This window comes from Electrona antarctica (genome assembly GCF_951216825.1).
Source record: "Electrona antarctica genome assembly, chromosome: 12".
Taxonomy (NCBI): Eukaryota; Metazoa; Chordata; class Actinopteri; order Myctophiformes; family Myctophidae; genus Electrona; species Electrona antarctica.
The window spans coordinates 31,026,515-31,044,638 of record NC_136793.1 but is presented as its reverse complement, the minus strand read 5'-3'; the positions used below and the strand labels follow the sequence as shown (position 1 = coordinate 31,044,638).

The following is an 18,124-nucleotide window of genomic DNA, read 5'->3' as shown; positions in this document are numbered from 1 at the left end:
TTGATCACCATATATTTCACTGTGTAGGCTATAGTTTATGAATGGAACACATTGATAAAGGTCCCCCTGCTGCGTTTCCATAGACCTAGAATGCCTGTGATCATTTAATTAACTTCGTAAATTTTCATGTATCATAGGCATAGAACGGTCGCTACTGTCCCTGGTAGATTTCAATTGTGTGCGGCCTGAATGTGATAAATGCTCCGTTTGTACTCACCCATTAAATAATTCCAAAAACGTGGAGGGAAATATGGTCCTCTAGTTTTATATCCATGTGAAAGTTCTGGCACAAAACGTGTATTTAGTAAATTATCTCCACTTTTTCAAGAGATGCACACGGACTTCTTTCTCTCCGGCGAGGGGGGACTGGAATGATCGATGAACTGATTTTAGACGTCATCACCAATTGACAAGGGAAACACAAAAAGTTTGGGTCACACAATTGGCAGGTGCCTTGCGATAGGTGCTGGGTAATTAATCACACCACCTGCCAATTGTGTGACCCAAACTTTTTGTGTTTCCCTTGTCAATTGGTGATGACGTCTAAAATCAGTTCATCGATCATTCCAGTCCCCCCTCGCCGGAGAGAAAGAAGTCCGTGTGCATCTCTTGAAAAAGTGGAGATAATTTACTAAATACACGTTTTGTGCCAGAACTTTCACATGGATATAAAACTAGAGGACCATATTTCATTCCACGTCTTTGGAATTATTTAATGGGTGAGTACAAACAGAGCAATTTATCACATTAAGGCCGCCCAGTTAACGTCCGACATGAAAGTAACCGCGACCGTTCTATGGCTCTGTATGTGAAATACTGTATATACTGTATGTAACAACAGAGCCATTCTAGGGCTAGCGTTTCCATAGCTGCGGATGACAGTGTGAAGGCAAACCGCAGTAAATTAAATATGCAAGAAGTCCCAATTCTCCTCCCATTCGCATCGAGTCTACCGAAGTATTAGGTGGGAATGTGACCTTAGAAGGTCAATCTTGGTGTCAAAATATACATTATCTGGGTCAAGGAATGCAATAAGGTCATTGACAATATCAGTAGACGTTTATTTGTGCCAATATTGAATAGATACGGTAATTCTAGCAACATATTTACATCATCTTCAACTCTGTTAGCAGTCAGACACATTGAAAAATGGAGCATGAAGTGAATGGAAGATTATTAGCTTCACAGGATAACAACATTCAAATTATGTCACATTTACAACTGCAAAGAGCTGTGCAATTCCAGTGTGCCTTCTTACATGAGTACCTTGCACCACAACCACTTTTACAACCGCACTTTATCTATGGCGTCAAAAGCCTGCAATGAACTGGTGCTCCACACAGGAAGCCAGACCTGGTTGTCGACATTCAATGTCCATCCCCATCCTTCTGGACTGGGTATTGGCTGCTGGGCCAGATCAGACGTGGCCCAGATCCCAGACTGGTAGACAACTCGCTTCACATGCTGCAGCAGTGCATCTTGCGTTGGTGGCCCATAGCACTTACCCTACCCCCTTAGACAGCACTTTTTAGACTTAGATAGCATTTGAAACAGACTTATAGCATGTCATGTAGACAGCACAATAACAGTAAAGCATAGTATAATATATATGTATAGCTTATATGTATAGTGTCATTATATATAGATATGTTCTAGTTACGTTCTTAGCTTGATAAATGCTTTTTATATATGTGATGTATTCCCATGCTTTTTGTTCTTGCTTAATGTAAATCGCTCTGGATTAAGAGCGTCTGCTAAATGCCTAAATTGTAAATTGTATAATTGGAATGTGTTCCATCGTTTTGTTCTTCTGGCAAAACAATTCTCACCGTGCTTCATTGACAGATTCCAAATCACTTGTTTTGTCATACATGATGACTGTAAAGTGCTCAAGAAGCTGAAAGTGTTGGGCATCTGTGGTCACAGAAGTGTATGGATTTTCTGTCATGTACAGTAGGTACATGACAGAACCGCTCTCAAAGGGCACCTACGGACGGCTGCAATTCGAAAACTGGCCCACGTAAAAATCTCACTTCGACACTAACTCTGGGGGAGCCTGGGTTTGAACTGGCAACCTTGCGTTTACCATCCAGCCACTCTACCCCTGAGCCACCCTGCATTGCAGATGGTGTTTATATGAACATTGGTGTAGTTTTTGCCAGTGCCAAAAGCGACCCAGATGTCTGCATCTGGATACTTGGTGAGCAGGGCAGAACTTACCGATGAGGATAACGACAACATCCGTATACACAGTGCGTATCAAGCAGGTAGAACAGCCATGTTCCAGGGCATCAATCAGGTGAATGTTGGTAGTGGACAGGAAGTGCACCACAGCAGCGCCATCTAGTACTTTGACATGAAACATATCTGGAGGTTCTTCTTGTGTCTTTTGTGTCAGCAAACACTGACACACTGTCACTTCTGTGACCATATGCCCAACACTTTCAGCTTCTTGAGCACTTTACAGTCATCATGTATGACAAAACAAATGATTTGGAATCTGTCAATGAAGCACGGTGAGAATTGTTTTGCGAGAAGAACAAAACGATGGAACACATTCCACCAACGCAAGATGCACTGCTGCAGCACATGAAGCGAGTTGTCTACCAGTCTGGGGTCTGGGCCACGTCTGAACTGGCCCAGCAGCCACTACCCAGTCCAGAAGGATGGGGATGGACATTGGATGTCGACAACCAGGTCTGGCTTCCTGTGTGGAGCACTCTACCAGTTCATTGCAGGCTTTTGACGCCATAGATAAAGTGCGGTTGTAAAAGCGGTTGTGGTGCAAGGTGCTCATGTAAGAAGGCACACTGGAATTGCACAGCTCTTTGCAGTTGTAAATGTGACAGATAATTTGAATGTTGTTATCCTGTGAAGCTAATAATCTTCCATTCACTTCATGCTCCATTTTTCAATGTGTCTGACTGCTATCAGAGTTGAAGATGGCCGCCTTCTGACATCTTGATGACGTGGCCCCCCTTCCAAAATGAAGCGTATGGTTATGGAGAGCATGTGGAAAATATTTGGTGCTTTTGTCCGCCGCGTCCACATCATTTTGCTAAGCTACCGGACTAATACCCAATATCTATATTTCATTATTCAGTGTTGGTTTTTATACATCTGAAATGAATATAAAGTAAAATGATCAGTGTTGCATGCATACGCAGGAACAGATGCAGGCCACATTGTGAACAGAACAGACATCAGATACATCAAAATAATGCAAGGATTCTGTAGTATTCATGTAGACCCTACACTTAGTTAACTTTATTACTCTGGGTTTAGATTAAATTAACAAAAATAATGAGACTTTAGAGACAGTCTAAAATAATGCAACAAATATAATCTGTAACACAATGCACAATGAATGCAGGCAGGCGTTAAAATGATGTTACAGTGTACATGGCAAGTTTTGACATGTCATACTGTGATTGCACTAGAGAAGCCATATATTTCTGTAGTGTTCTAGTGTCCCTGGCAATATGACAAGAATGCCCCGCAACATCCACTCTGTTGTAATTATTCCTCTGTTAAAATAACTTGTCGAACTTTAAGCATGTTACTGGATATAATACAAATCTCACTTCTATGACTTTGTCACAAATTGGTCTCAGAATTAGTATTAGATTAGTATTCCTATTTCATGTCATTTTAGAATACTGCAAATAAAGGTCATGGCGGTGACCTGGAAATAAAAACGTCTGGGTTTCCGAGACTATGGCGGTGGTACATAAAGAAAAACATCCCTGGATCAGCTCCCGCCTCCAGAGCAATCACCTAGGTCTAGGAAACAGGACTAGTTTCCACAGTCAGAACAGATTCAGTGACTCACCCACCCAGGCCTTGTCTTGAAGAGGGCTGAATCTCAATTCATAAACACAGAATCAGCCTTGAATGAGGTGGTGTTAGCCTGAAGGTTAGAGAAGTGAGTTTGAGAGTTTTTGTTGGAAAGATCTGTTTAGAGAAACCGTAGTGTAGCACTCTCTCCTCCTTTATTACCACTTCATTACACTGACTGACCTCAGTGTGACAGACTCACACACAGCTATATGTGAAAGCAACTACAAGGTATGAGACCACTCTGTCCCTGTCCTCCAAATATACGTATCCTTCCAATAACCTCCAAAAAGAATGTCAGTCAACTGTTATCCGGGATTAAGAGGAATCAATGAGGTTATAAAATAAAGATCCATAAACCTTAGATAGACCATACATTTGAAATCACATAAGAAAGGTATCAGGAAACATGGCATCCCCCTCATGATTCAATACGGCATGAAACATTTCTATATTGTCCACTGTAATGTCAACATGAAATCAGATGTTAATTATCAGCCTGGCCTACAGGTGCTGTTATGTTGTACCAAAACGGCATTTAATAACTTGTAATACGTGGAGTATGAGTGGAATGTATGTTATCAAAGAGCAATGGCAGTGAAGCAGAGTAAATGCATTGCAACAGACGCCAATTTAATAAGTTGAAGCTTCTGTCCATTCCCCTATTAAGGACCAACAGATAACTAGTATTGTACAAACTATGGTCAGTATATTAATAAGTAAGAAACATGTACTTTCAGAAATAAATACATGAATAAATAGATCCAACAGATTCTTTACACCAAACCGGCCAGTTAGTTACCTAGCAACATCGCAGCATGGTAATCACAAATTGACGGCTTGCAACGTTCATCACGTACCTGGTCCTGCATGGGTGATACACCATATGGCGATACGGAACACTCCAGCATTCACCAAATCAAAGTTCATTGGTTGTTCTTTGTATTTTGTGCCACGGCACAGGCGACAACGGTTTCGTTACAACAAGCAGATGTGTTTCAAACAAACGGTACTTGGTGAATACGGAAAATGGTCCCATTTAGATTCTATTCTAGTATCGACTAACCTATCAATAACCAATTTCCTTTACGTCGCCACTTGACCATTCCTAAAAGGTAGGGCTGCATGTAGAAAAAATGACGATGTGCAGAGAAACATCATCAGCCTTTTTTGATGATCTGGATCACCAGGTCCAGCCCAGGTCTGTTCTTGTTTACAAAATCTTGTTCACGACATCGTAGCACTGAGGAGCCACACGCCGAAATTTCTCAATCGAAAGAAAAGGCCAAAGTAGCCTAGGTAAATGTCCTTGAATTTCCAAGCCACAGTCCACATGAGTTACTTGCGTTAACCGCCCGGAGAACAGCGTTGTGCTCTCAGGCAACGAGTTCCTGCAACCTTCTAAAATCCAGGATATAGCCAAAAATACGGATGAAGATGACTCGCCATCCTGAGTTGTTGTCACTCCTAAACGCAAGTAGCTTTTCAGTCCTCAGACACGATCCAGCAGCGGATACGAGAAGTCACACAAGCAGATTGTACTGCTCAGTGTAGGACGCCTCCTGTTGGTGCCCAATGGCATGACGCCTCCTGTTGGCCAAAACGTCTAGTCTTTTTAAAATGACATGAGTGGTACGCCTTACATTACATTATGAACATGATGAATTCCTGTACTATGATGAATTCCTGTACTGTTCTTTGTCTATATAGAAGTGTCTATTTGTACGTCTCTAAATGTTTTGATGAATTGAACATGGTGGACCCTGTTGTAAACAAGTGTAATGCTTAATTGGGTCGTCCACTCACAGTTAACAGCCTTTGTATTGAGTTTGTGCTTGAAATGTACTGTAATTCTGCTACTGTTAATAACATTTTCAATCAATCAATCAATCAAACTAAAACGGGTCGCCAAGTCAAGTCCAGTGCACACTGCACACCGCTGGTTGCTTTCAAATCGCAGCTGCTATCAGGTTTACAATTACAAACCTAAGTGGTGTTGTGGTCATTCAATGGTGCTGCTGGCCACATGACACCGGGCTCGTTCGTGTAACTACTTCTATGATTAATTTTAACTATACATGGATGGATGGAAGGTTAGACAATCTTCTTTACCACCCAAGAAAATATCACTAATATTATTTAATGAAAATATATTGGACCCCATCCCCATGTAAGTTGTAACCCCTGATTGGAAACAAGCCTTTAAACAAGGCTTTATTCGATAAATTCGACCTTGTATTGTAATAGCCTACTGGCATGTAGTATATGGCTATTCGGTCAATCAATCAACCAATCAATCAGTGCAAAGAAACAAGACAAAAGTACTCGGTCTCGCACGTCCTACGGCGGGGTCACGGCTCAAAGGAACACTTTTTAATATAAATATTCTTGGGTTCAGATGTATTGATTCTATTCAGATGTAGGTCTACAACTAAAAGTCAAGACAACAAACACACGATATACATGTCACAACACCGTGTTGATAAAATACAATGTCTATGATAGTTTATAGTATACAGATAAATCAAAATTTGAGATTATATTATATATGACAGGTCAGAAATGGGGAAATGTTTACGTCACAACATTTCAACATCACGAGTCAAAGCTCTCCGTCAGTAGTTTAGAGTAGGTCAGTAGGCCCATATATAGAGTAGACCTACCTGTCACACCACTGTGTATGTCTTGCATCCTCTCTAAAATCCACGCGATGGCAACAGTGTCTCAAAATAGTCGCAGGGTGCCACGACGAAGAAGACATTCCCGACAGTTCATTGGCTGAGCAGGCTGACTGATGAAAGAAAGGAAGAAGCACAAAAACACTAAACAGCGATCAAGCTTAGCCTCATGGAAGCAGTTATATGCATAGGTTATATGTGTGAGATTGATTTTTAGTAGTTCGGCCTATTCAGTTTCTCATCTTCACAGGTGCGTCATCCGAGCTTTACATAGTAATCTGGGGCTTAACTCTTAATAATGTCCTCATTTTTACCCTTCATCAAGTGTATCGTGACCAGGACAGTTCCACGGAGAACTCCCACTCCCAGTGTATTTGCTCTCTTCAGACTGCCGCCCGTAATCGCCGGGACGCCATATATTTTTGCAGCCGGTAAAAAGGACCTCATTGACCTTCCAGTCCTGAATGAAGATGAACTTGACGAGATGTTTGTGAGAGGTTCCGGCCCTGGTGGTCAGGCTACCAATAAAACCAGCAACTGTGTGGTGCTTAAACATATCCCTACTGGAATTGTAGTGAAGGTTAATTGTTTCATAATTTCACCATTGTGCATTTATCCAGGCCTAAAATCACCAATATCAATGCAACCATTTTGAGAACACTACATGAATGTCAAATACACTTCTATTCATATTAATTTGGTCATTTGTATTGCTTTCCCTACAGTGTCATCAAACGAGATCAGTGGATATAAACCGAAAACGTGCACGGAATATTATGAGAGAAAAACTTGAAATTGTATATAAAGGAGAAGAAAGTGAAATTCTCAAAAGGAAAAACGAGTCTATGCAGAGAAAACACCAGAAGAGGAAGACTGTTAATGAAAATCTGGAGAAGAAAAGACTGTTTAAAGGAGCACTGGCATCGGATTCTAAACCAGAATGACATGGATTGATTATATAAAAGAAATAAAAATATCATTTTGAATGTTGACTTGAATTGTATTTTTGCATTTGCAAACTTCGTTTTCAATTAATGTCAAATTCCATTGAGTATAGGCTACACAAACTGTTGGATTGATCACGTTTTTGTTTTATTAGCACAAAGTCGTGTTTGGTGAGTAGTCGGTGTAAATCTAATGTATGAGTGAGTGAACAAAAGTACACTGACTTGTATGAACTTTGGACAATGTCTGAGACATTGCAAAGGTGCATGTGTAAAATCAGTTTAGCAGCAAGGTGCAGTTGTGCCATAGACACAGGCCCGGCGCCACGAGGGGTCAAAGGGGGTACTTGACCCCTCAACCCGACCTCCTTGACCCCTAATTTTTTTTTTAATAATGTCAATAATAAAATATAAAACTACCTTTTGTGCTGGATTGGTTTTCTAGTGATATTTGGCAGTGATATTCACTAGCATCACTGGTTATAACAACTCGAAACATGCTGCTACAAACAAAAACATGTATTGTACACAGGCATGCAAGGAACATCTAACATGTGTCATGGCCATCTCCCATCTGGAAAGAACAGGAAGTACGACATTCCTGAGGCACAGGAATTTAACACATGTTAATTCGGATCAACTGAATGATTGTCTGCCATTGGGGGGAGGTGTGCTATTGATGCAGTGGATCAGAGCAAGTGGCAAAGCAGATCTACAAGCTCAAAATGCATTGCACTGCGACACGTTTTGAGCTTGTAGATCAGCTACTTTTGACTATGCATTGTGGCCCTCTGGAGTGAGTTTGAAATATAGTGGCCCTCTCCATCATTAAAGTTGCCCACCCCTGCCCTATCCAATGTTTTGTAGCCTACTGCTGATGTTGGCAAATGGCAATAATAGCACAGTAAAGATGATAATAATCTAATATGATGTGTGTAGTTCTTTATAGATCTAGCCTTTTCGTTTTTATCTCAAAGTGCACCAGATTGAAGCATTTTCATCGCAAATTAAAAAAAAAAATCTGGAGCCCAGGGGGGAAAGCCCCCCCCGACCCCCCCTGGCGGGGCAGTGCTATCAATCCAATATTGCATATGACCAGCTGAGTCATAGAACTGACACTGCCTGCTTGATTTAGCAACACAATATGATAGCACAAAAGGTAGTTTTATATTTTATTATTGACATTATTAGGAAAAAAAAGGGCACCGAGCACCGGGCCTGCATAGACAGCTGCCCCTCCCAGCTCTTCTGGGAAAAACAGGAAGACCAGGAGGCAGAGAGATAGTTGTTGGAGGGCTGTCAACTATTGTGAGAATATAAAACATTACGCCTCATTTGTAATATTCCCATAAAGTGAAAACGAAAAAAGAAATCCATAAAATTAATATAACTAAATAGAGTTTCAAAGAGGTTTTATTTGTCACTACTAACAAACTAAAGTTTGTTTTTTACTTTCATGCATCTGAGACTGAGCTTGTCCATGTGATTCAATTATGGTAGAAATTGAATCAATTGATCAAGCTTCCCAGACTACTCACACAAATGCTGTTTGTCTCGCTGACATCAGACAAGAGCACAGCATCACACTTTTTTTAAAATAAATTTCAGCACCAAATAAATGTATTCTCTCCTAATAAATCAGAAATAAATAGGCTACTTAACTTAACTAACTTACAAGACATACATTAGGTCAATTAGGACAATGGTGCTTTCCATTGCAGCACATTGTAAAAAATGAAATCAACTCGCCTGCAAACCTTGGTCATCAAGGTGTTGGTGTTCTTCAATCTATTGACAATGAGGAAAGAAATACAACTCATTTAGGTCTACACTTTCCCTGAATCCCAAAAATAATTGGAATTCATGTATGCCTATAAGGAAAACATGATTTAGATACCAGAATAGGCTAGGCTATAAGTACATTCCTGTCATGAGTGAATTCCCATTTATCAGCCTGCCAGGACCAGGTACTGAAATACTGAAAATACACAAAGTATATGGCAATGTAATTAGTAGTAGTGTAGGCTATATGTGGCTGCGTTACTACTTACTAATAAGTAGTAGTTAAAGTATGCCCATGTATCGCTAGATGTCAGCACTGTCTCAGCAATGAATCGTTCAGTGAGATCTGTACTGAGATAGTTGATGAATTGAATGGCAGTGTGGGGATGGGGATGAGAAGCTTAGCAACCACACCAGGACTTGATGCAATTAAACCTGGGGCTTTTTTGATTGATTGATTGAAATATGTATTAACAGTTTGCAGAATTACAGTACATTTCAAGCACAAACTCAATACAAAGGCTGTTAACTGTGAGTGGACGAACCAATTAAGCATTATACTTGTTTACAAGAGGGTCCACCATGTTCAATTCATCAAAACATTTAGAGACATACAAATAGACACTTCTATATAGACAAAACAGAACTGCTCTGTTGTGATTGATCAGACAATGTTTATACCAATTTTATTTTATCCTGTTAGCCTAGTAGACCTTTTCAAATGACAGTGTCTGAATAGATAAATACACCTACGAGATGTGCTGACCAATGACGCTAGTCAGCGTCATTGGTCAGCACAGCAGCAGTACTGAAACGACCATAGAGCTTCCACTGTCCATGCGTACCGAAAGATAACAACACCACCCCCCACCTACAGCCCACCTATGCCCCCCACCCCCACAAATGAAATGAGTGCAACAATAGAATGATTGCAAGAGTTAGCATTGTTGCTAAGTGAGAAGCGGTGACCAATGAGAGAGCTGCCATCAGGTCTCCACGCTCCTTGTTTGGTCAAACAGCCAATCAGAGATACAGTAAGTTTTTTAAATCCACCGACGCTACTATACAGAAGCACCAGGCAGCTGAGCTGAGCAGCAGCCACCACGACCACAGACATTACACACACACAGAGGAACAGTGTTATGGTTGTCAAGTAAACAGTTAACTTTACATACCTAAACCCTCCGGAGTAGACACCAAAAGCGACCCCTCGTCCTCTTTGGCGTGTATTTGGAAACTGAGATGGCCAAAGGTAAGGTTAGCTAGCTTAATGCTAGCGTTAAAGCATTTAAGTTCGAGTTGCATGCACGGGCTATGTTTGCTAATGTGACGCTAGCTCCCACGTTAGCCTTTGACATAAGTTTTCAATTATTGAATTATGGTCCTGCTAACACTGTTTTTTTCAATTGTGCAATTATAGTCCTGCTAACTCTGGTCTGTTTTTGTGCAGGGGAGAAAAAAACCTGCAGTAAACTCGAGAAGACTGTTGTTCAACACAAAGGCAGCTCAAAGGAGACAAAGGAAAACAACCCCGAAATGAGCCAGGTAAATGTTTAATAATAACGCCATTTTAACATAGAGTATTAAAACGTAGCATTACAGATACAGTAAGAAGCCCCAAGTAACATATTAGCATTTCATAATTTACCAGTTGCTGTTTTATCTAAGCTCCCTATCCCTGACATAACATACAACATACAAGTATAACAACTTCAACTTGTACGTTCAACTTAGAGGTTCAAGTAATTAGTGTTATCTCTAGTCAAACTCATGCACTTGTACGTTGTGCACATCAAACTGTGTGTGGCACTTAAGAGACACGTCATGTTACTAGTTACTAATGTTTCAAAATATATTAAATTGCATTAAGGTAATTATTAATCGGTAACACATTGGTTATGATTAACTGTTTCTATTGTAGGATTTCGGCAAAGCACCACCTACTATCCAGAGTCTATTGAGTCCAAACAAATCTAGATCCCCTCTGAGTAACCATTCAAGTGTGCTGATACAGGAAGGAAATGGGTCTGATAAATGCCATGTTGACACTTCAAATCTCAAGAAAGGTATGGGTTTCATGTTTAAGATTTTATTTCCCCCCCTTCTGTTTACCATTTTTCTCAAATTGATTGCATTTCCTGACTGCATGACTATGGCTGTTTACCTCTGAGTTTGTGGACAGTCAGCAGATCCAGTTTAGTTTACATGACCCCATAAAAATGTACTGTGTTGAATGGTGGTAGTGTTCACTCACTGTTCAGACTTGCCATCTTATGACATAACCTTACATAATTGTTTATTGAAGGATCCCCTTTCTCTTCCTCAACCCCAATTTGTAAGCCAACATGTTAAATTCTTCCTCAATGTAGGCAGACCTAATGAAGTCAACTGTGAGAGCCGTGATTCCAAAGAGCAGAATTCGAGAAAGACATGTCCAGTTCCTGGTTCCAGTGAGCACATCTTTGAACGACAGGAGAAGGATTCAATTTCACAAATAAACCCTGGACCTGCACCAGACAATGTTTCAGTGTCCAAAACTGGGAGAGGAACACGTCATAAAATCAGAGAGAAAAAGTACGTGTTAATCTTATTCCAGGGAAGCTGACCAGCTGTGTGACGGAAATAATTTCTAATAAATCTATTTAACCACTTTTCAGAACGGAGAATAAGGCTTCCCAAAACAGAAAGGTCACAGACTATTTCCCCATAAGGCGGAGTTCCAGAAAAACTAAGGCTGAGCTCATGGTTGGTATACATATGATGGGATAATCAAATGCATAGCTTATAAGAAGAGTTTTGTCAAAACGTTAATAGTAATGCAAAGAAATACTTGATTACTGGTATGCATATTCTCACAAGTAGCACCTGATTTGTTATCTGCTGCGCAATACCAATTAACTTGGGATTCAGGGAAAGTGTAAACCTAAATGAGTTGTATTTCTTTCCTCATTGTCAATAGATTGAAGAACACCAACACCTTGATGACCTTATTAAGAATGGAGTTGAAGAAGGTTTGCAGGCAAGTTGATTTAATTTTTTACAATGTGCTGCAATGGAAAGCACCTTGTCCTAATGTATGTCTTGTAAGTTAAGGACGTAATGTTCCATAAGTTTCATGTGGCACTTGAACCAGCTACTGTATGTCCTATGTAACTGTAGTGCTGCTCAGAGCACTTTATTGCCAGCCTACTGCTGGCATTAAAGTGCTCTGAGCAGCACTACAGTTACCCTGTCGCTGATGGATCTGTTGAGATGCATGTTTTGATTAAGCTGAAAATGCAAAAGTACCCCATAGTCGGGGAGCCAGTCACCCTAAATGTGAGAGGACCTGTGATGTCATGACATACTTGTGTTTTTTTTCCTATTCATTTGTTCATTAAAGGTCCACAGAATGAGGTCTGCATTCCGGAAACATCGCAAAAAAGAAGTTATGGCCATTTTTGTACACCACACCATAGACAACCTATATAAGGCAAACATTTCCAAACCATGCTTTAAGTAGCATGTGACATGTCAAACTAGGGGGCTTTCATGATTCTGAATCCATTCCAAGCATTAGTTTTGCACAAAACACTCCTTGGCCTAAAAACGGCCATAGCCGTCATCACAAATGTGATGTCAGCACATTTGTGGATATGACCGAATGGATTCAGAATCAAACCCCCTAGGTTGACATTTCACATGCTACTTAAAGTATGATACAATTTTGCCATATATTGGTTGTCTATGGTGTAGTATACAAAAATGGCCATAACTCCCCCCCCCCCCCCCCCCCCCCCCCCCCCTGCTGTTTCAGGCAGAGCAGACACCTCTGGACCTTAATGACCAAGTGAATGGAGAAGGTCATGAAAAACTATTTTAAACTAATCTTAATGTTTTACCTTGTTTGCGGTTAACAGATCCAAAACATAGAAGGAAAAGGGAGAGGAGTGTTTGCCCAAAGGAGGTTCAAAAAGGGAGATTTTGTAGTTGAGTATCATGGAGACTTATTGGAATTGGTGGACGCTAAGGAGAGAGAGGCCCAGTATGCCCTGGATCCTAACACGGGATGTTATATGTACTACTTCCAGCACCACTGCAAAACCTTCTGGTAAGTCGGTGTTCACCACTCTGTTTCATAATTCAGTTTTGTGTGTGTGTGTAGTGTATAAAAATATCTTCTTTCGTTTCAAGTGTGGATGCTACCAAGGAAACCAGCCGCCTGGGACGACTGATCAACCACAGTAAAATTGGTAATTGCCAGACAAAGCTTCATGACATTGACGAAAGACCTCATTTGATACTGGTGGCCTCCAGGGACATTGAGGCAGAAGAGGAGCTGCTGTATGACTATGGTGATCGGAGTAAAGCTTCCGTCTCCGCTCACCCCTGGCTCAAATACTGAACTGTTGGTATCTTACAGAAGTATCAATCCTTATGTGCTTTACGTGCGGTATGTAGATAGGAGCAATCATCAAAATACAGGCCAAATGTTTGTTTTATATAGTATCAATTGTTTTTATAGATATTTAGGATAGAGCTTCCACTCATGAAATTTGTATTTTGCATCTGTAGTGTTTTTATAATGCTTTTATACATACGGTTTAGCTAAATATAATAGGTTGGGTGTCAACCTTAATTAGGAATTTCTCTTTGAAGTAAATTCTGCAACGTCAATTTCAATATTGTGAATAAGCTGCAATTGAAGAATAAATTGGCTGAGTTCTTCAAACTGCTACATGACCAATGTTTAGGGAGGTCATCTGGTTAAATGGCAAGAGCTGAGTGAATGTTCATACTGTCAACTGTGCTGAAATGACATTTGAGTATAAGTAGTTGGTACATTTTGACCAATGAACAATAACATACTTAAATGCCTGTACGTGTACAGCTTGGTTTTTGTCGCAAATGCTTTGATACTATCCACTATCCAGGCAGTAAATATTGCATACACGGTCCTAAGACATCTGTAGCTAACTAGATTAATGAGTCTTAAGTACACCAATGCTTGCTCCCTAGGTGCAATTCTCCAATGAGATTTGATGGCATCTGATTAGTTGGCTGAAGTGTACATTTAAACATGTGGGTACACAAGTTAATGCTGTACACTGCTTACAGGCATAGAATATGAAAATATGGCAGTTTCTTCACTGTTATGTTCACTGGTGTGCATTGTTGTGAAACTGTCTAGTCTGGCCCACCACACAATGCATCTAGAGGAAACACTGACAGTGATAACCTTTACACAAAGCCTGTTATAGGATGCTAGATGGCAAAATAAGCTAGACCCTTGTTTGTCTTGGGATCAACCCTTTGTTAGTTTGTCTGCTTTACTCACCAGACAAGAGCAAAATAATTAAGAGGGCATCTTAAGTGCACAGCAGAAATTGATATCCTTTTCCCACTGCAAAAAATATATTCTACAGTACAAATGTTGCCAATCCATGGCTCATTCTTTGCATCTCCCCTTATATTAGAACAATTTCAATTAAGTTACATGAGTGGATGTTTTCATATGAACCAGTTAATTCAAATATTTAATTACAATTAGTAAGCATGCTTACATTTTTTTTAAGTTAGATAAAAATGACATCTTCAATGAGGTTGCTATATATATAAAAGTATAATAGAGACATAACATCAGTGCACACTTAAATACTAAAGATAATACTCTCGTTTGGTTTATCACACCTTTCATGTAAATATACTATTTATACTGTGGTAATACCCCATAATTACAAAATGGTGCTGTTACATTGTACAAAAATGCTATAAAAGTGGTCAGCTGATTAGAAAAAATATCTGCATACAAATCCTGTTTGATTTGACCAGTTCTTGTCACAGGTTATCCTTTATTTCCGCCTGAATGAAAACCTAGAAAGAGAATAATTGAGAATTAGCTAGACAAATGCATCCCTGTGTTCTTTATTACCCACAGTTCTCAAGTCTACAAGTACACCCGTTAAATGGTGTCTGTAGAAGCAAGGGGCTTCAGTCATGGCAGACATGATCACAGCACTATATACTAGATATAGGGCCGGTTTAAGTTTGCTCATTCAAGCATGCACAATGATTCTCAGCATTTGCACAAATACTGCTAGTCACAAGTTAACCATTATGAGACCAGTGATGGGTGGTGAGAAGAATCTCCCTGCTGGTTTAACATCACATCATGTGATTATGGCTGAGAATTTCCCTGAATACTTGCCATTTAGGGTGCACACAAATGTTGCTATGGCCAAATGCCCTGGTCCTCAATCTGCCTGTCCAGTCACAACTTGTATCATTATTGTGAGTGGCCACTAAGATGGAGCCCTTTCTGACCTGTCACAGTTCTAGTGTTTTGTTTTAATTATTTCCATCCAATAAAGCAGTGAACCATATTACTCACAGTTTACCGATGGGTGTTTTCTCCTCTTTTGGATCCTCCTTTAAATCATTTGTTGTGGCAGGAATAGAGTCTGTGGAGGGTGGTGAATTCAGGTCTACTTCCACCATGACTGATTCAGCATTTGGCAGAATCCCACTGCAAACAGCCAAATGATAAAGACAGCACATAAGTGTGTAGGCTCGGGGGGCGGGGGTAAAAAAGCCCATAAAACTAGATCTAGTTCACCTGTGAATGAACTTAGACAGCTGAACATGGTTTTAACATAGTTACTAACCTATGGTGTCGGAACAACCTGGATCTTCACCACTAATAAGTAATTATACTTTATATAAATCAATATGTCAGTGCAACACCAGGTTCTCTCAAGATTGTATCAAGAGAGATTTTATTATGTCTTCGGGGAGGACAATTTGTTCAGTTGCTAAAAGTTAATATTGCAAGATTTATTCTAGTGATTTGCACAAATTGAGGTCAAACAAGTGACAAGTTAACACATGCAGTGGTATCAACATAGTTTCTACTTTATGTACGTGTATATAAAATATATTTTTTACTGTATCTTCGAGTGGATTTTTTTCACCTCTTGTATAGCTGAAGCTCCTCTTGAGCTAACATAAGCTGAGCCTTTAGCTGGTTCCGTTCTTGGAGAACTTCCTTCAGTTCCTGCATTGTAAAGCGTGGTCTGTTGGGATCTTTCAAGTCTATCACAAATTGGTTTGGTCCAGCCGTTTGCTGTAAGGAGAGCAAATACATTTAATCCTAAACATTATAGGCTTATAGAGCTATAAAGAAAATGCATGTGCAAGACGCAAGTTATGTACAGCAACAGTGGTTCTCAGTGTGTGTGGGGTGGCGGTGGCACTGTTAATTGGGGTCCCCAGCTTTTCTTTGTTTTGGGGGTCTCTAGCCACTCAACTAGCCTATTAGTGTAGATTTTCGTCTTACACAAACATTAAATTCCCATTGAATTTTACTCATAGTGTCTGAGCAAATAGTGTATGTTACGTCATGTACAAATAGTGTATGTTACGTCATGTACGATGATAAGAGCGCCCCTCACTTTACACGGGTGTGATTTATTTTAAATTAAAATCAGCTTAACAACTTTAACCCCCATCTACATATTTTTTAACATTTTAACAACAGAAATCTTGTATGGGGGCCCCTGACAAAATATGTTCACATTAGCCATGGTTCACGTGACGCTCGTACTGATAATTATGAATTATGATTATGAATCATGTTTCAGGGCTATGTTCACATTAGCCCCATATGTGCCCTCTCCCTACGCTCATTCTGTAGCTCCGAGCGTAGGGAGAGGGCACATATGGGGCTATGTTCACATGGGATATGCGGCCAAATAGCCATATGTTTTGAGGGTCCAACTCTTGTCATGAAAACGTTTGAGAATCCATACCATATGTAACGTTGTAAAAGTTATAAAAAAGTATAAAAGTATTAAGTCTGGCAAACGTGGCAAGTTCACTCACCGTGCCCTGCCCAGAGGAACTTTCTTTTACGATTCTGTCCAATTCGCTCTTGAAGTTATCTCGCTCCATTTTCAGCTCTTCTATTGACAAGTTGTACTTATTGACTAAAGTCTCAAACATTTCCAAAACCCTGACAATTCTGAATTGCAGGTCCGAAACCTCCTCACCCGTGTTGCTTATTTTCAGTAAATCTCTGCCGATTACGTAGGAAATGTCATACACATCTTGGACAGTGAGCTGAAACGCGTCCTTCTCGAAAGCCAAAGCAGGAGAGGACTCTTCACGTAACTCCATTGTCATAGACTTTCGGAGTGCCTCAAAATCGGAGTACTTTACTACACCATTCACTTGCCTACGCACTTGCCTACAATGTTACTTTGTGAGAGTTGTTTATATCCTACTTTCACTCTTGGATGAGTACTGTACAAGTTCCACCACTAACGCGTCTATCGTTTCCTCATTACCAACCCTCACTTCCCCCTAGGGGCATCAACCAATGGCGTGCCTGGTGCACAGTGGAGGAGGGCGAAGTATCCCTGGCGACAGGTGAAAACAATGCGAACAATGAACAATCAGGTGACAGAGCACGTGATGTGGTTATCATCAAGATTCATTTCTCTGATTCTTTCTGGCAGAGAGAGAGAGAGAGATGCCAATGCCAATACAAAATGCTTGACAAGAACATGGCAAAGTAAAGATGAGAATGTATTATTTAGAATTTATCACATCAAACATTAAAGGACCACTTCACCAATCTTCAACCTATCTTCATATAATAGGTCCTCCTCACTAATAATCATGATAAAATGGCACAATCTTTTTCCAGGCTTTCTAGTCCTGAAAAGTTGCAATGTGAAAGTGGTAGCCATCGTTCTCACGATAATAAAAATCTTGATTAAAAACAATCTGCCTAATGACGATGTCACTGGTGGACGGGTTTCTGAACTAAACACAGCCTCATATGAGACACAGACTGAGTAGAAAACAATTGTGCCATTTTATCATGATTATTAGTGAGGAGGA

The 18,124-nt window shown here is 40.2% G+C and overlaps 3 protein-coding genes across 11 annotated transcripts in view; 1 reads left to right on the top strand and 2 right to left on the bottom strand.

The window, feature by feature from the left end:
- Positions 1 to 9,228, bottom strand: part of LOC306934193 (membrane-associated phosphatidylinositol transfer protein 2-like) — a 64,741-nt gene extending 55,513 nt beyond the window's left edge. For 7 of the 9 annotated variants that reach the window (XM_079516715.1, XM_079516720.1, XM_079516722.1 and 4 more), the window contains exon 1: positions 4,698 to 5,411. The gene's annotated coding sequence lies outside the window, so the exon portion shown is untranslated. Of the gene's footprint in view, positions 1 to 4,639; positions 5,412 to 6,500; positions 6,625 to 9,204 lie in introns of those variants that run through there. The other 2 variants (XM_079516717.1, XM_079516716.1) reach the window with 2 other exon arrangements.
- A 1,052-nt stretch (positions 9,229 to 10,280) lies between these two features.
- kmt5ab (lysine methyltransferase 5Ab) lies at positions 10,281 to 13,955 on the top strand. The gene is made up of 8 exons (XM_079515585.1): positions 10,281 to 10,493; positions 10,692 to 10,786; positions 11,163 to 11,307; positions 11,611 to 11,815; positions 11,899 to 11,986; positions 12,201 to 12,260; positions 13,141 to 13,331; positions 13,415 to 13,955. Exons 1-8 carry the CDS (start codon positions 10,484 to 10,486, stop codon positions 13,623 to 13,625), a joined length of 1,005 nt encoding a protein of 334 aa, XP_079371711.1. The 5' UTR covers positions 10,281 to 10,483; the 3' UTR covers positions 13,626 to 13,955.
- Positions 13,956 to 14,726: 771 nt separating this feature from the next.
- Positions 14,727 to 17,624, bottom strand: rilpl2 (Rab interacting lysosomal protein-like 2). The gene is made up of 4 exons (XM_079515586.1): positions 17,102 to 17,624; positions 16,192 to 16,343; positions 15,612 to 15,746; positions 14,727 to 15,094 (listed from the first exon to the last, which is right to left on the bottom strand). Exons 1-4 carry the CDS (start codon positions 17,399 to 17,401, stop codon positions 15,073 to 15,075), a joined length of 609 nt encoding a protein of 202 aa, XP_079371712.1. The 5' UTR covers positions 17,402 to 17,624; the 3' UTR covers positions 14,727 to 15,072.
- Between the last annotated feature and the right edge of the window lie 500 nt (positions 17,625 to 18,124).

What these genes read in the sequence shown, in the direction of transcription:
- kmt5ab (XM_079515585.1), top strand. An exon ending in CACTTCAAATCTCAAGAAAG is followed by an intron (nt 11,308 to 11,610) that starts GTATGGGTTTCA and finishes TCCTCAATGTAG; the next exon opens with GCAGACCTAATGAAGTCAAC. An exon ending in GAGTTGAAGAAGGTTTGCAG is followed by an intron (nt 12,261 to 13,140) that starts GCAAGTTGATTT and finishes TGCGGTTAACAG; the next exon opens with ATCCAAAACATAGAAGGAAA.
- rilpl2 (XM_079515586.1), bottom strand. Translation starts at nt 17,401, where the DNA reads ATGACAATGGAGTTACGTGAAGAGTCCTCTCCTGCTTTGGCTTTCGAG. An exon ending in GAGCTTCAGCTATACAAGAG is followed by an intron (nt 15,747 to 16,191) that starts GTGAAAAAAATC and finishes GGCTGTTTGCAG; the next exon opens with TGGGATTCTGCCAAATGCTG. An exon ending in AAAACACCCATCGGTAAACT is followed by an intron (nt 15,095 to 15,611) that starts GTGAGTAATATG and finishes TTCTCTTTCTAG; the next exon opens with GTTTTCATTCAGGCGGAAAT.